General features: G+C 41.8%; 1 protein-coding gene and 1 pseudogene across 1 annotated transcript in view; both read left to right on the top strand.

Annotated features, from left to right (window-relative positions):
• The window catches only part of CHN2 (chimerin 2), a 290041-nt gene that overhangs the window by 154915 nt on the left and 117472 nt on the right, over positions 1-17654 (top strand). The window contains exon 3 of the mRNA XM_044246302.1: positions 3028-3083. Within this exon, the coding sequence (XP_044102237.1) occupies positions 3028-3083 (56 nt within the window). The remainder of the gene's footprint in view (positions 1-3027; positions 3084-17654) is intronic.
• LOC122905609 lies at positions 7804-8069 on the top strand (annotated as a pseudogene).

The raw sequence follows: 17654 nt of genomic DNA on the forward strand, positions 1-17654 counted from the left end.
AAACAGACCAGATCGTGTCATCTCCCTGCTCAAAAAATGTCACCGCCTCCTCCCTGCAGACAGAAGATCATCCATGCTCCTTGGCATGAGCTGCAGGATTTAGCTTTCTGTGACCTCATCCTACATCTGCCCATCTCGAGGGAACAACCATGCTGGACCCTTACTGATCAATAAACATACCATCCTCTTTCCCTGTTGGGGCTCTGTCTTCACCTGGAACTGCCCTTCTCCTCTCTATGTGCAGAAACCCCTCTAATGCTTCAAGAAGAGCTCTATGCTTCTCCCCTTGGGAAGCTATCTGGCCACCCGAATAAAAAGAACCACTTTCTCCTCTCCCCCTCATTAAAGCATTTGTCCATCCTGGTTTTGTTTCTCTACACAAGTCTCTCTCATTGGGTCAGAATCTCCTTGAAGACATGGGTTGTGACCCATGAGTCATTGGATATGGTCCGTTTGTTCACCAGATATGGAATCAAGCATCTACCCTGTGCCAAGTACTGTTCTAGGTGCTGATGGTGCCACAGTGGATCGAACAAAGCCCCTGTCCTCAAAAAGCTTATACTTTGGCCAAGGGAGACGAACACAAAATAAACAAAATATGTTGATAGTGATGAGTACTGTGAAGAAACATAAGACAGTGTCATAAGACAGTGTCAGGGAAGGCCTGAATGAAGGAAGAGAGGGAGCCACATGGCTCTCTTGGGAAAGAGCAATCCAGGTGGAGGCAATAGCAAGGGCAAAGGCCCTGAGGCACAGAAAAATAAGGAGGGCTCTGGACTCAAAAGGATGCATGGATGCCCCAGGGCAGATATTTAACTTTCCTGTACTTGTTTCCTCATCTAAAAAATAAGAATGATAATAACACAACATTCTTTTTTCTGCATTCTCCTGAAGATTCAATAAAATATTATTCCTGGCACACAACAGGCACTCGATACACTAGTTCTCTTCTCTTCCCCCTTTCTCTCTATTCATCATAAGAGCCTCCACATAATGCTGACTGTGGTAACTGGTGTGTAGCAGATGTTCAAATATTTGCTGATATGAATTGCAAAGGCACACTTAGCAACAAATTCTTCTGTCTTATAACATGTGTACTTCCTTTGTCACCTCCAAGGGAGGCATTAAAAATGACGTCCAGCCTACCCCCACATATGACTGTTGCTTCACGAGGCATTGGTGATGGGAAGAGAAGAGGGGGCAGGATTCTCTGGATATGGGTTCTGTAATTCACCTTGTCTGGAACACTCTGCGATTTTAGGAGCTGGTTTTTTTGGGTCTCATGACAGTCCTTAGTAGCAACACTAAGGAAAAGCAGTTAATAGGTGTTGGGACTGATTCAAGAGGTAGAAAGGGTTCCATGCAGCCTCTCTCCTGATTTAAGGAGAGCATGGGCACTACTGGGATGGTTGGTGGGACACCCACAATTGTTTCTCTTTCTTTGGCCAGTTCTTCCTCGTGTTTCCTCTTTGACAAGAAGCCTTCTCTGTCTCTACCTGCCATACGTGGGTACAATTATTCTAAAGTGGCACAGGCATCGTCATTAGTGTGGGCAACCCAACTTAGAAATGTGGTGCATTAAAACATCTACAAGAGGATTAGATGGTTTCTCCTCTGTGTGGAAGCTGGGCAGTTTACACTTAATTAGGTAAGAAAATATCCGTGTTGAGCTAAGGCATTGAGAAGCTATACTTACGAAATACATCCCATCATTTCCAGCCCTGTTTCTACATGACCATATGTATTTCACTTCATCATTTTTTATTTTTAGACCTAAAATGAATCAGAAATTTTTGCTTATGTTACTATCTTTACTAGAAATATTTTATATGATTGAATTTTAACTTTTCACGGATTTATGCCATCTTAAGTGAATTCTTCTTCCTTCAAGATGGTAAAGATAATATCAGCTTGGTTTTCAAAGAGGTACAACTCACAGGTACCAGCATAGGTTGGCTTACCTCTAAGAGAAATAACCAGACTAGCTGAGCAGTAGAAAATCACTCGCTGTAGTCCCAAAAAGCATAATATAATAGGCCGATAAATTTTAATAATATAACATAATATAATATAACATAACATAATTTAATAATAATATAACATAATAGGCCGATAAATTTTATTTTTATATACAATTACCTCCATGTCCAGGCCTGAAAGTCTGTCTTTAAAGCAGGGTAAAAGGGGCTCCTGGGTGGCTCAGTTGGTTGAGCATCTGCCTCCCAGGGTCCTGGGATCAAGCCCTGCTTCGGGCTCCATGCTCAGTGGGGAGCCTGCTTCTCCCTCTCTCTCTGCTGCTACCCCTGCCTGTGCGCTCTCTCTCTCTGTCTCTCTCTCTCTCTCTGTGTGTCAAATAAATAAAATCTTTAAAAAAATTTTTTTAAAAGCAGGATATAAGAGAGTTGAGATATTAAGGGGCCCAAGAAAGAGGAATGCCAGTGGGTGGGATCCAGTCACAGAGATGAGAATGCATGGTGATAGGCAGACCAAAAAATGGAACTCATGAAAAGAGCAAGGGCTTGGGGTTTCCCTCACTCACAAAATCAGCGGTGTCTTGGTACATAACTGTGACATTTCAGAAAATGGCACCCCTCTGCTAACACCAGTCTTTCCTGATTTATCAGGAGACATGAGCATTTCAATTCAGGAATCCTCTTTAATGATCTTACTGCTTTGGGCCTCGCAGGTAGAATTACAAAATAGTCCAAAGAATTTTAATCCTACCTTCCAAGAAAGCCATAAAATGAACAATGCCAGTAACAACTATGAAACTAAATTGGCCTTGTAAAAGAATAAAAAAATCAATTTTGCCAGTTTACATGCAGGGTAACTAATTTCCATATAAATGAGCTGACTTTATTCAGTCTAAAGCTGTGCCTGTATCCTCTTTTTTTTTTTTTTTATTTGAAATTTTTGCTGTTCTTTAGAGGCACTTAGGTGGGACTATTTGAAGACATCTTGGTATGTGTGGTAGTTTTCTAATCATAATTATCTTTTTCTTTCTTTCTTTCTTTTTTTTTTTGGCAGTATATCAGTTACAGCAAGAGGCCCCTCGTCCCAAGAGGATCATTTGTGCTGGGGAGGTCAGTACTCAGCTATTTCTGACACACCTTGTTAAATATGATGAATTTTCAGTGCTGTGTTGGTATCAGAGGGCTTTTGGGTTTCCTGGGAGTTGGTTTGCATTAACGTTTGTTCGTGTGTCACCAGATTTAATGCCTGAATCATCTATACTTTGGAATCAGGTATGACTTTTTAAAATATTGACCAACTCACTTCAAATCAGAGGTCTCATGTTTTTAAACATTGCAGAGGCAATTAAGCCTCCTTCTCTAACACCCCCCACCACACACACGTATTTTGGTTGTTTTCCTTGTTTCTGCTGTTTTGATTCTGTCATCATTTTTTTCTTATGGAATGCTTCCAACAGAGAGAACACAGAGAATAATAAATATCTGGTACTCTCAACACTTATATTTAACAAACCTTTCTGCCCTCTCACATTTACTTGACATTAAAAAAAAAAATCCCTACAAGAAAAGTGACTGTTTTTTAATTCTTGGAGATGAGCTTAAAAATATATTGACTCATAAAAATGCTTACCAGCCCAGAGAACTTTACCCAGTAGTCCCTCACTAATCAGTTCTCTTATCATCTGGGATGCTGGCAAGATTCAAAGACAGGACTAAGGCTCTATATTCTATTTTTATGCCCATCAGTTTCTGTAATAGTCAAACTAACATCCTTCAAACAAAGGTCCTTGGGTCCTTGCTTATTTTTTATATTTTGACTTAGATTAAATATAGAGTAGCAGATGCCTTTTAAAGTGTCACATCTGCTTTACCAGGAGGAAAAGGCTCCAACTCCAACCCTCTTGAGATTCAGCCTTGAACATCAGTACTTTCTGGCTACCAGACTTGATGGGAATCTGGTTTTGAACCTGCCTCCTCAAAGATAAACACATGCCCACACCCAGAGACAACTTATCACTGTGTAATAAATGTTTCTATAGAAAAGTTTACTTCTGTTGAAAGTCACTGAAATTCATCAAGTAATCTGAATATTGACACAGAGTAGACATTCCTATCCCAAAAATATGGCTTGAGAAGAGAAACCATCTGATCCCTAAGGAAAAATCCAGGATGAGGTCCACTCCTTATCTGGTAGTTTTATCTTGTTCTGCCACCAACCCTGATGACTTTTGTCCTTTGGTTATTCAGTAATATCTAAATAAGGAAAGAATAGGATAAAGACAAAATGTTTAATAAGATGTTTGGAATAGAGTAAGGGGATATGTAAGAAATAAATTGTTAAAAATTATTTTAGGGGCACCTGGGTGGTTCAGTGGGTTAAGCCTCTGCCTTCAGCTAAGATCATGATCTCAGGGTCCTGGGATCGAGCCCCGCATCTGGATCTCTGCTCAGCAGGGAGCCTGCTCCTCCATCACCCCTGCCGACTTGGGATCTCTGTCTGTCAAACAAATAAATAAAATCTTTTTAAAAAATTTCTTTCAATCCTGGGGCATCTGGATAGCTCAGTCAGTTAAGCGTCCAACTCTGTTTCAGCTCAGGTCATGATCTCAGGGTTGTGAGACCGAGCCCTGCATGGTGAGCCACACTCAGTATGGAGTCCACTTGAGAGTCTCTCCCTCTGCCTGCCCCCCCACCCCCACTGCCCTCTACACGCTCATGCTCTCACTCCCTTAAGTAAATCTTTAAACAAAAAATTCCTTTAATACTATTTTACATCTAGTATTTCTCCAAGAGAAAAAATAAAGCCCATGCAGGAAGTTAAGGGAATTCAAATGTCTCTAGGAAAAGAATGTTTGTAAAACTAGAACATCACTAAGGACTTTTCCTAGGGCCATTAATAAAAAGTTTCCAGGCAAAGTTGGGTACCAGAATTTAAAACGTAGGGGGACAGTAAATAACCATTTGTTCATTTATTCAACAAGTATATATGGAAAGCCTACTGTGTTCTAACTTTGGTCTCGGTGTTAGGAATATAGCAAAGAACGAGGCAATTGATACTTTTGAGTGTCACCTTAAAAGAGAACAAAATCGTGATGTATGTAATTAAAGATAGAGCTACTATTTTAGCTCTGCGTGTGCACACGTGTGCGCGTGTCTGTACATGTAAGAGAGAGGGTGCACTTCTTTGCTTCTCAAAATCTTTGGCACCATGTCGCTTGTCCTCTAAGCCAGGCGGAATGTTGGCAGTGGAGATGGGTAGATGTAGGTTGGCTTCACAGAAGCTCTTCGTAGGGTTCAGCTGAAACTCAGACACCAGGGAGATCTGAAGGGACCACAAATCTCTTTACTGTTTCCCTTGCATCGGAAGGCAATACCACAGACATCTTAGCACATCTTAGCATGGGCCACGTGCCACAAGCCATCCCCATCTAGAAGAACTAAAGAACATAGTGCATCTGTAGCTTTGTCTCCCTCTTGTCTGTCTTTGTAACCAACTTTTCAACTTTGTTGGTTTGATTCATGAGTAGGGATCCAGTTGATGCTGGACTCCTACGTTACTGGCCTCTAGAAATTCCACATCCCATTTCTACTAGGAAACCTCGCACGAAATGGATATTCACCAGCTCTATTTCCTCTGCAGGTGGCATGGGGCCCAGCCAGCCAGGCAGGTGTCAGGCGATAAAGGGTCTCGTGTGTTGGCGGAACAGGTGCCCTTTAGATGGGTGCCAGCAGGAGCAGCTTCAGCTCCCTTTGTCTTCCAGTGCCGTGTTAACTGGGAGGAATTCCTGCCTGCGTGGCTTGGCCTCCCTGGACTTGGCCTCCTTCAAGGGAAGGCACAGCCTCCTCTTGGATGCCTCGAAACCGCTGCTTCTGCTACAGGCCTTGTTTGAGCAGATGTCTCTGCCTTGTACCACACCTGCCTGCTCGGGGGGTGTGCCTAATGACGTTAGGAAGCCCTCAGTTGGCATATGTGGCCAGAGAGACTGAAGCTTTATCAACACATTACATAACACTGTACGGGCTATTTCTTTTGAACCACGAGTAAATGCTTTTTTTTTTTTTTGTCTTTGTTGTCTTACCCCTTAGCCAGCTTTTAAGTGTCCACGCTTTCCTTCTATCCACATCCCCGGTGCCCTCCTTCTTAGTCTTCAGCCTTTCTGCTCCCAGCCTTCCTGTCGCCGGCCAGCCTGCCTAGCTGTCACTCACATACCCCATCTATTTTGTTTCTCTGATGACTGATAACCTCCCAGGCTAGGGGCCCCTCTCAGGTTAGGGTCTTCCCACTGAATGTGATAAGGACCCACAGGAGGACACCAGGTGAGTGTTGTTACAGAGATATGGAACACTGTTGCTCAAAGGGAAGGACACAGGCCAGCATGGCTTGAATGCTGGCTAGCTATCAACAGATACCAACCACCTAATAGACTTTGCTGGGGAATTAGGTGGCTTGAGGGGACAGCCTGATTCAGCAGGCAAAATTCAATGAGCTTTGTCAACCCAGGCAGGGGAGCCCAGCTACAGGGTCAGCTGGACCTGTTCTGAACTCGCGCTCTCTCACTTTCTAACTTACCTATCTTAAAGCCAAGCACTCACTTTCTCAGGGAGGTGAAGGTCTCCTCTACTCCAAGGGCCAGTATCTACTTGACAGAGTGCTGTAAATGACATATATGTGTCAAGTGTGTAGAAGAGTGCTTGGCACATAATAGGTACTCAGAGTTCATGATTCAAGGCAGATTCAGAAACCTGCGAAGGGGTGGCTCTGAGATGCTCATCAGGGATGGACTCAGAACAATGATGGTGTTCTCTGAATGCGAGAGCCAAAAAGGATCAACAACAAAGCAAGATGCCTGGGTCAGGAATTAAATCGCCAGGAGAAAAGATGTTGAGGACGAGGAACAGAGGGTACAAGCAGTTGAACAAAGCCCTGGTGCCAATTAAGCCAGGCATGGTCAGTTCGTGAAATAACAGTTCATTGCTTTCTTGAGATTCATCGCTGTAAATTAATTATTTATCGAGCAGCCACAGCACCTGGCGCTCTGCTAGCATTTCCTGAGCACTCCTTGCCAAGAAATTCAAAACATCTTCCAGTAGCAAAATTCTCTCTTGCCCGTCTGACAATTCTCAGTCAGTCATTTCATAAGCAATTCATTAATTACCGAATCTGTGCCTGGGTAGTCTGGCAGGACCTGTGACTGTTGACCCCCAAATGTGTACCTCTAGCTAAACCCTCTCCCTGGGCCCGACACCTCGCTCCATCTGCCTACTTGACCTCTTCAAGTGAACATCCCAAACCACCTGTAACCTAACATTCAAAATAGAACTGGACCCCCTACTCCATTAATTGGCACCTAACTTCAGGGACCTGGACCCCTCCCTTCCTGCCCTCACCCTTTTCTCTAGTGATTGTCAGATTTACCTCCAACTGTGTCTTGCACTTGCACTTGCCTACTTCCTCCTTCTACACGACAGCCATGTGGTTTGGGTCCTGCTCATTTCTTGCTTGGATTATTGCTGGTCAACTGCCTCCTGCCTCATCTCCCCATTTCCACCACTGGCACTCTCCCTGCAGCCCACTTCCACGTGCGTGCGCCTGCACACACAACACACACACACACGCACACACACACCATTCACCAAACAGGAGCCAACATTATTAAATATAAATCTAACAGCTTCAACAGCTTCCTGTCGCTCTTAGAATAAAAGCAAAACTTCTTGCTCTGCCAGTGAGCCATGATGGGGGCTCCTTTGTCTGTCACTTCCCTGTCTGTACCGTCCTTCTCGGAGCACAGCCCCACCAGCCTCTGCTCCCATTCATCAAACAAACCACAGGGCTGCTCTTGTAGGATCTTCAGATCTGCTCTTTCCCTGGAATTCTCCAGTGTTCTCTGCATGTCCAGGTTTCAGACCAAAGGACACCTAATAACAAAGCCTTCCCCGAACCCCATAAAAATTAGCATCTCCGTGGTGAGCAGTGCTCTCTTCTGAGCGTGAAGCTGACTTGAGGGCTTCTTTCCACAACTGCCCACTGCCATCGAATGATTGCTTTTCTCCTCCTCTGCGGGAGTAAGAGGAGGAGGACACAGTCTGAATGGTAGAAAATAAACAAACAAACTGGGGCACCTGGGTGGCTCAGTGGGTTAAGCCTCTGCCTTCAGCTCAGGTCATGATTTCGGGATCCTGGGATAGAGCCCAACATCAGGCTCTTTGCTCAGCAGGGAGCCTGCTTCCTTCTCTCTGTCTGCCTGCCTCTCTGCCTACTTGTGATCTCTCTCTGTCAAATAAATAAATAAAATCTTTTAAAAAAATAAAAACAAACAAACAAAAAAAGCAAATAAATAAATAACGTCTTCCAACCATCAGCTCTTTGTCATGTCATCCTGTTTATTTTGTTTTTAGTACCTAATGCACTACCTAATATAATTTCTCCCACATTTAATTGTTTGCTTGTCACCTACACATCTCCCTCCAGGGGAATACAAGTTCCAGAAACTTCATCCGTCATAACTGCATGGCCTTCCCTAGCATTGAACCTAGTGCCAAGCAGCAGTGGGCAATCAGTAAATATATGGTAAAATTATTTTTAAAAAATAGAGACTGCTAACATAAGGAATTTAGAATTCTCAAACTATTGCTAATAGCATATCAGATTTACCCAATGCTGTTATTAGGGTAGTGACTTAGACTTTTGGCAGTGGTTAAGGTTCTTACTTAAATACAGACTAATATTTTTTTTCCTGGAATATTCTAAATTTCTTTTGGCCTTTACAAAAGGCCAGAATGTCGAGATTTACTTGCATGACTAATTTAAAGTCGAGTTCCACTAGAATTACCTAAAGAATACACAATAAGTAGAAATTCTTTTGTGACTAAATGATTTGGTGTCATTTGTCTTTTTTGAAATTGCTGAAGTGAATTTTGATATAAAAAGCAATTTCAAAAAAGGGAAATAAAACTACATACAATTATTTCAAATTGTTCCCCCTTTTATGCAACTTCACTTCCTCTCTCTCACCATAGAACAATATATTTTGGAAAGTTTTGGTTTTTTGAAATGCGAAAGTGAATTGTAGAACTGAGGTTTCCAGCATTCACCAAAACCAGCTTTTTGTTCTTGATCGTCAGAAATTAAGCCAAGTATAGAGGACGGTAGCCTATTGTAAATTGCAGTAACACCTTATTTTGCTTTCTAGTGAATTGTATTCACTTTTGAAATATCCTTTAAATGCCCCATTTTCTCTCTTTTTTTTTTAAAGTTATCCTTAAATATCTGTCCATTTCACTTTCTTCTTCCTTTACTTGTAAAAACTATTCTTTTAAGCCTACAAAAAGATTTCACTTTATGATTACACTTTTAAAATTTTGATTCACCATCCCTAGGTTTCGCAGTCTTACAGTCTTGTAGCTTGAGGCATTTATCTTGTCTAGGCATATCTGGAAGATCTTAACAAGCCACATTGATTAACCATGTCAGTCTCAACTAACTCAGTACATTTCAAATCAGATTTCAAGTGAACTCAGAGGGGATTTTCTACTATTCTTCAATCCCCCCTCCTTTTCTTATTTTATTCATTGATAATAAATGTTTTTAAACCTATGTACATTTGGGGGAACAAGAAAACTACTGATTCGAGACATTTGGACAAGGTATGTCTCTAAAGTAATGAGATTGATCTTGATTGTAAAATCAATCCCATTACTTTTTAATTGGCTTTATGTGTAGTAATCAGAAGGCTATTTCTTCCTTGGTAAGAAATATTTCTGTTCTTTTTATTCTAGATTTTCTCCACCGATCTCCTTCCCCCCCGCCCCTTCACACTGACACAACCTAGAATAAAGGGCTTTTTCCATCATATTTCTCTTAGGCTTTCAGCTCACTCTGTAATGCAGTCAGGCTTTCTTCTCGATGTGATTTCATGTGAGCTTGACTTGCTTTGGTTGTAGGCCTACCATAGTCAAGGGGGAGAATCTTCTAATAAAACTCATGTTAGAAAAAAATTTTAGACAGGTGAATTTTATTTTTTTCCAAATACAGAACCAAGAGTTTTATGCTTCTTTAAACAAAAAAAAATCTTATTGACAAGTACTACCCAAATACTTAGCCCTCCAAAAAAGAAGTCACTCTCTTTCGAGTACTTTGAACTTCTTGTAATGTAATGTAGACCCTGCAGGTTTGCCCCTATAAATATTTAGTTATTTCCAAGTGATACCGTGAACAAAGGATAAGGGGTTCCTGAGGACAAGCTGTTATAGAATTCAGAGACTCAGGAGTTCCGAGCCATGGGGACAGGTGGGCTGAACTGGAGAGAGCCACCAAAAAACAGTATATACGCTGAAGCATAAACTGAGGCAAAAGTGGAAGGTTTCTTCCTAAAACCGAGTAAGGAAAATGAATGGGGAGATTAAATAGTGATAATAAGTAAAATTTCTTGAGAAGCTGCCTTGATCCTTCTGGGTGATTTTTATTTCTGAAAATCAAACTCAAAAATGTGTATGCCTTTACAGAATTACTTGAGGTGAAATATTACATGTGTTGTTTGTTGCTTTAGGAAGAAAAGAACAACCGAGAGCATCGGGGATTACACCACATGCTCTCTTACACTTACCTAGCACAGTGCTAGGCCAACACTGTGACTTACCTCACCTGTGACAGCCATAACCCAAGATTCATCATTCCCCCGTGAAGGGGGGTGGGGTGGGGCGGTCCTGACTCTGGGGCACAGTGGTTATGAAGTGCTGGCTTTCATGGGGCCAACCTTACACTTCCAAACAGGAAGCAAATGGCTCACTTCCGCAGCGGTTGCTATCGAGAGCAGCCCACTGTTTGCCTGCTCTGTGACTCAGAGGTCAGGTCCAGCAAAATTTCAACGGTGGCCAGGCTTCTCTGGGAAGGGGAGCTAGGTACAAAGCTCTGGGTGCCCTAGTGAGGTTTTGAAGACATGTTTCACATTTACTCACCTGGTTAAACATTAAGTGAGATATAATGCTGATAAAGGTTAAACCACACTTCGCCCGGGGCAAGCCTCGTCTCCTCGGGTAGTACAGCCTGGCTAACCAAAAGCAGTGAGATGTTTGAAACAGATTTGTAGACTTGACTCTACTTCCCATCAGAAAAGTGTGGATGGTATCATTTCCAACCATGCCAGTTTTAATGGGACTACCCTAAAGGATACTGCCGAATGATTTGCTTCTTGTCAGGCTTTTCATAGGAATGAGAATTAACACCCTTGGAGGGTTTGCTGTGCCCTGCATGCTGGGTTGGAGTTTTACACATGTCATCCTTCATGGGAATTCCAAGAGGAGATGAGGCAGCAGCACAGAGGGTCGGAGTCTGAGTCAAACTCAGACCAAACCTCCGACTGGCCTTCTAACCCAGTGCTTCTCAGCTGTGGTCTCAGGGCTAGCAGCAACAGCATCATCTGGGAACTTGTCAGAAATGCAGATTCTGGATGCCTGGGTGGCTCAGTTAGTTGAGTGTCTGTCTTCAGCTCAGGTCATGATCCCAGAGTCCTGGGATGGAGTCCTGAGTCAGGCTCCTTGCTCAGCAGGGAGTCTGCTTCTCCCTCTTACCCTCCCGCCTGCTTGTGATCTCTCTTTCTCTCAAGCTGTCTCTCTCTCTCTCAAATAAATAAATAAAATCTTTTTTAAAAAAGAAAAAGAAAAAGAAAGAAAGAAAGAAATGCAGATTCCCTCGCTTATCCCAGACCTTCTGAATCGCAAACTCAAAGATGGGGCCCAGAAATCTCTGTTTTAGCAAGTCCTGGAGTTCATCCTCACGCTCAGTCAAGTGTGAGGACCCTCTGTTTTCTATGTCCTGCTCCCTTCCCTGTGCTCTAGGATGGAAGAATCAGGATGCTTTGTGCCCTGATGATGCTTCCTGTTTGCCTAGCACTGTGCTAGACTCTTCGCGGACTTCAAAGGAGATGCCAAGTCACCCCATAGCCTTCTTTTGTTGTCTAGATGTACTTCCTCCTGAATGTTATTTTCCACCCTTTAAAAATATTTTGCTTTTGCCTTTCTTTGCTATGTCTAGCTTTCCCATACCCGGGAATGTTGCAGAGGCCAAATATGAATCCTTGTACGAGTATGGTCAGTGCTTAATTTAGCCTGGTTTCCTACACCCACCCACCCACCCCCAGTTGGCGATATTTCTTAGTGTTGTGTTATGTTGTGTTGTGTTACAATTAAAAATAGTTAAATTCCATTCTAATATGATTCATAACTCATGTTTGTTCATATGCCGTACATATTATTATGAGCTCTAGCTCTTTTTAGATGTTTTCCTTATCTTGTGACTATGCACAAATCCTTGATAGTATACTCTTCCTTTTAATGGACATTTGCATTAATGAACATACCAAATCCATTATCATTATGTCAGGAATACTTTGAATTATAGTTCTGTATACCAAGGCAATAGTCTCTTTCCTCAGTAGATTCTCTGTGTGCTTCATGATCATTTTTCAATTCAGGATTGTAGGTGACTAGTTTTCTAATAAAGGTCGGTCCAGGGCTGGTACTCTCCTGGCCCCACCTCCTTGCCTTAATCTACTACTCCCCTCGTCTTCTCCAGGCTGACACTGAGCCATTGGTAATCCATCACCTTTGGCTGTGTCCTTTAACAAATCACAGCGTCATTTGACATTAGCTCTAAGTACACAGCACCTCCCTGTCTTGTTGGACACAATAGCAAGCTTTACTTTAGTGATGGTATCTCTTTCTTCCTCCTTATTTACATAGCCAGTGTCATCTCCCCATTCACTTGGAAGGAAATTGAATAGCCTTGGCACAGCCAGACAAAGGCATATTGGTTGCCATCCAGCACCTTGTGTCCTTCTAGGTAATTACACATCGATTATTTGATGAATCGTTCTCCTATCTCCCTGGGTATTTCTACCAAGTCTGTAATTACACTTTTCTGGTTTGTCCCTTTGCTCTTGTGGTCCTCAGGGTTCCATGACATCTCAAAGACCATGCTTAACGATGCTTCCACAATACCTTTCATTTCAAGGATGGAGGTCAGATCCCTTAAGGTTTGAGTCGTAGTCTGTTTAACAGCATACTTCAACCGTTTTCTGCCTTAGTTCAGTTCGATCTTTAAGTTGGCACCAGTATCTCATAGCTTAAAAGTTAATGATTCTCTCTTTGCAGTACAGTAAGAGATAGAAGGACACAAATACAACGAGATGATTTGACCCACCATTAAACAAAAAGGCCTTGGAGGCATTGACAGGCTCTGAGTTTTGAGCTAACAACAAGATGTCCTGACACCGATTGTAAAGAACAGACTCTAACACTTGTTAGTGTAGTGGCGACATGGGCAAACTAGAGCCTGTTGACGATTTTGGTAAATCAAGTTTCACTGGAACCCAGCAGTGCTTATTCCTTTACATATGGTCTATGGCTGCTTTCATGCTCCCATGGCAAGCTGCGTACTTGAAACAGACGGTTTCAACTACTATGGTCCTTAAGGGCTAAAGTTTTGACTATTTAGGCCTTGCCAAAAAAAGTTTGCCAGGCCCTAGTCTTGCACTGTGAGTAACTTGGAAGAGTGAGTTAATATATGTAAAACACTGAACAGTGCCTGGCATTTACATATGGAAAGCACTGGTCTTTAATTTCTACCATCTCCCAAGCACTATAGAGATATTAGCAGAAGAGAGGGAATTTTAGGCCTGTTATTCAGGATGAATTTGATCCCTGAGTCATTTTAAGAAGCATTTTGGCCTTCATGTCTAACACGTGTGAAGTGACGGACAAGACCAAGGCAGTAAACAAGAAGCAGGTAGGTTCTCTTTCACCAGCTTTCTCGTGGTCACTCTTCTCCCATCAAGGCATGGTAACCTGTTAGAAAAGGTGGCCCACTCCATAAGCAGGAAATTAAAGAGGTATGTAGAATCTGTTGGTCCAGGAATGCCTCCTGAACCTGTAAACAAACTTGCATTCTTTAAGTTCAAGAACAAAGCTGGTATTACCCACCTGTGAAGGGTCTATACGTTACGAATTCTGATGAATGATTTGCATGCTGATGCATTTGGGGGAAAGAGGGCTATGTGTGCAGCTTACCAGGAAATACATCCCCTAAAAAAGTTGAATTAATGGGTAGAGAGAGGGATGAATAAATAAGTAGGTCATAAAGCAGGTACAGCAGGTATTACAGAACCTAAGTAGTGTGTATGAGTGTTTGCTGTAAAAGGTTTCAGTTTTTCTGTCTGTATGAACATTGTCATAATAAAAGGTCAAGAAGCAAAAACAAAGATTGTGCAAGAAGAGCAATGGCTGGATGGGCCCTGACCCAGGGAACAAAAACAACGTCTTGGGTGCATAGCCCTGAACAGCCCGAGCGTATCTCATGGCAGGGCTGCTGGAAGCACCATAAAGCTAGCTCAAGGATTTGTAACATGGACTAATTCACCAGAAAAAGAATTCAAAGCAAGGATATTTATTAATAAGGCACTTTCACTCTTATTTATTACCATATGGGGAATTATTTTAGAGGGGGAGTGCCTCTTTCAGAAATGCTTAATTAGGCAGTTTTTTAAAATAATAGAGAACAGACTTCCAGATTTTATGGCATCATCACCATATAGAGGCATGAGTATTGGACCTGAAATCAGTGAGTGTGTTTCCTAAATCTGCTGTTAGCCCTGGGTAGGACTATGAGCAAGCTAATTTACCACTCTGAACTGCAGCTTTCTTGTCTATAAGAAGGAGGCCAAGATGCATATTCTACCTTCCTGTAGGGAGAACAAATGTTAAAAGCATTCTGAAGGCCCCACTGATCCCATCAGACAATGAGTTCTCAGTCAGGGTGATATTAACCCCAAGGGTGAGGGGGGAACATCCGTTCTTAAGGGAGTACACTCTTCTACTGTGTAAGCACAGATCCACATATAGAACACAAACAGATAGATAGTCTATCTGTAGTACTAAAATCCCATTTGGGAGAGATGATTAGGAAGGAATAAAATGTATAACAGCTCCAAAGAAAGATTATAATGCAAAAACGATTGAAGACATTTTGCTAGACAGTCTTTCATTTCTACCACCTCCTTATTTCTGTCTGCCTTTAAGGTGTATTTAAATATGTTTACTCTAGAAGGAGAGAGAGAGAGAGAGAGAAAAAAAAAAAACCGAGGAGAAGAAAGAGAATGATGGGCATTCTTTGCCTTTTCCAAAGGACATATAGGACCACTTAATCCAAACACTATTTAGTTCTGAAAGGAGTTTACTAACAAGAATGAGGAATTAAATGAATATACTCACCCAATCTTTTTTCCCCCTAGAAATTTAATAGAATCATTAAGTTTTCCTTGATTTGATTCAATTCTATTGGGTACTTCAAGCTTTTTGAACCTAAGAGGTATTTGGAGAATTTAAAAAGACTTCCAAGAAGAATAATGAAGATGAATTAAGGATTGGAAATAAGATCTATTTTAAAAAGTTAAAAGAACAAGAATTATTTAGTAGGAGGAAGAACAAGCAATTAGGTGACATGGAGATGGCTTTTAATAGTGGAAACCTTATCCTATAGAGAATAGTCTTAGGTTTTCAACTGCACCAAAGACAAAAGGAAGCGGGAAAATGTATTTTGAAGCAAAAAGAATACGAGGTGAGATGTTAACCTAAAATTTCTATCCATAATTAAGTCCTGAATTTTGATTCTCCTGTAAGAGATTTTTTAAAAATACAGTGTTGGTCTGTAGGAAGTATCAGGACGATGGACAGATGGACCCATCATGTTTGATTCTCCTGCCCTGGTGGGAGGCCGGCCAGCCAGTCTGGCCAATATGGCTGACCTCCATGGGATTTGGCTTGATTGGGGGAAAGAGCCATTTTATGTGGAGCTGTGGCTTCAGGATGCCAGAGGATGAATACAAAGTCCTAGCCAACAGTGCTAGGGAAAAGTCAGAGCAGTATACTAATTGGGTTGTCCACACAAGGATGGCTCAGGGTGGGTGGTGGGGGCCAACATAGAAAGCCAAGAAAGGAGTGCCAGGGAAGATGTAACAAGGAGGACTGGGTCAAAATCAGCTGTTGGGAAGATGCTCTGGGCCAGCTAGAAAGATGAGTACCATCCATGGGTAGACTTCTGGGTGTTCTTGGGAGCCTACAGTGAGAAAATCCACATAGACTGGATCAAAATCCATGTAGACTGGGTCAAAATCAATATAGAAGTCTTCTCTTAGAGAGAATCAATATAGAAATCAAAATCAATATAGAAGCTTCCAGGAAGGTATTCATCCTCTCCATGTTTTGGAACTGCTGCCCAAATTTGTGCTTCCCAGTACTGATTGTGTGTCAGAATGCCCTGTGGAGCTCGGTAAACCTTACAGCCACCCCGGCTCCAGCCTTGGAGATTGGGATTTAATAGGAATATCACTTAGGATTCTGTTGTAAGCAATAGAAATCATTTCTGCCTTAATTTAGAGGGAAAAAAGGATAGGGTATGGGAGGAGTTGGAAGGATACGAATAAATTACCTTAATAGAGGGAGAGCTTAACAAAGGGCTTTGAGAAGGATGTGTGAAGCAGGACTTCTCTAGGGATCCAGGAAACAGGACTGATGCACTTCCAGGCAATAGATTGTGATGGCTGGAGGTCTAATCCCCGGGATAATATAGTCTGCTTTTCTATTCTGCTCCTCTATATCTCAATTCATCCTTTGGAAATGGCTGTAATAGATCTTACTTACTGAATAGTCATGAGGATTGAATGGGTTAATATATGTAAAGAAAGTGCTTACGATAATGTCTTGGCACAATAAAAGTTCTTAATAACTATTAGCAATTATAACTATTGTTGCACTGTTGCATGCATGAGAATCAACCCCAGCAGAGCTGTCTTGCAGACAGTCAGTTACTTCCATTGAAGCAGAGCTCTGTGCAAGATACCCTGTTGGGTCCCAATGCAACAGAGAAAGACAGGAGCCTTTCCCTCAAAGAGCTCACTTCTAGAGGTCATAAAGACCAACAATCCCAATTCCACTAAGATTATGGCCCTCACTCGGGCCTTTAGTTCAAAGGGAGGATAGGAAACAATACCTAGGCTGGTTAGAGGCAGCCAGGAAAGACTTTTCCAAGATGGTAGCATTTTACCTCTTATTTATTTATTTTACATTTGTTTATTTATCCACTTATTTATTTTTATTGAAGTAGAGTTAACATACTATGTTACATTAGTTTCAGATGTATAATACAGTGATTCAACAAGTTCATACACTATGCTATGCTCACCACGAATGTAGATACCATCTTTTACCATATAGCACTGTTATAATACAATTGCCTGTATTCCCTGTGCTTTACCTTTATCCCCATGAGTTATCCTTCATAACCAGAAGCCTGCATCTCCCACTCCCCTTCACCCACGTTATCCATCTCCCCACCTCTGGCAACCATCAGCTTGTTCTCTGTATTTACGGATCAGTTTCTGCTTTTTGTTTATTCATTTTTTTCTTGTTTTATAGATTCCACACGTAAGTGAAATCCTGTAGTATTTGTCTTTCTCTGTCTGACTTATCTAACAAAGGACTCTCTAGGTTATTGTCGCAAATGGCAAGATCCCATTCTTTTTTATGACTAATATTCCACTGTGTGTATATAACAGAGACATTGTGCGTGTGTGTGTGTGTGTGTGTGTGTGTGTATCACACAGGAAATAACAAGCATTGCCAAGGATA

This window comes from Neovison vison, chromosome 4, assembly GCF_020171115.1.
Source record: "Neovison vison isolate M4711 chromosome 4, ASM_NN_V1, whole genome shotgun sequence".
In the NCBI taxonomy this organism is placed as follows: Eukaryota; Metazoa; Chordata; class Mammalia; order Carnivora; family Mustelidae; genus Neogale; species Neogale vison.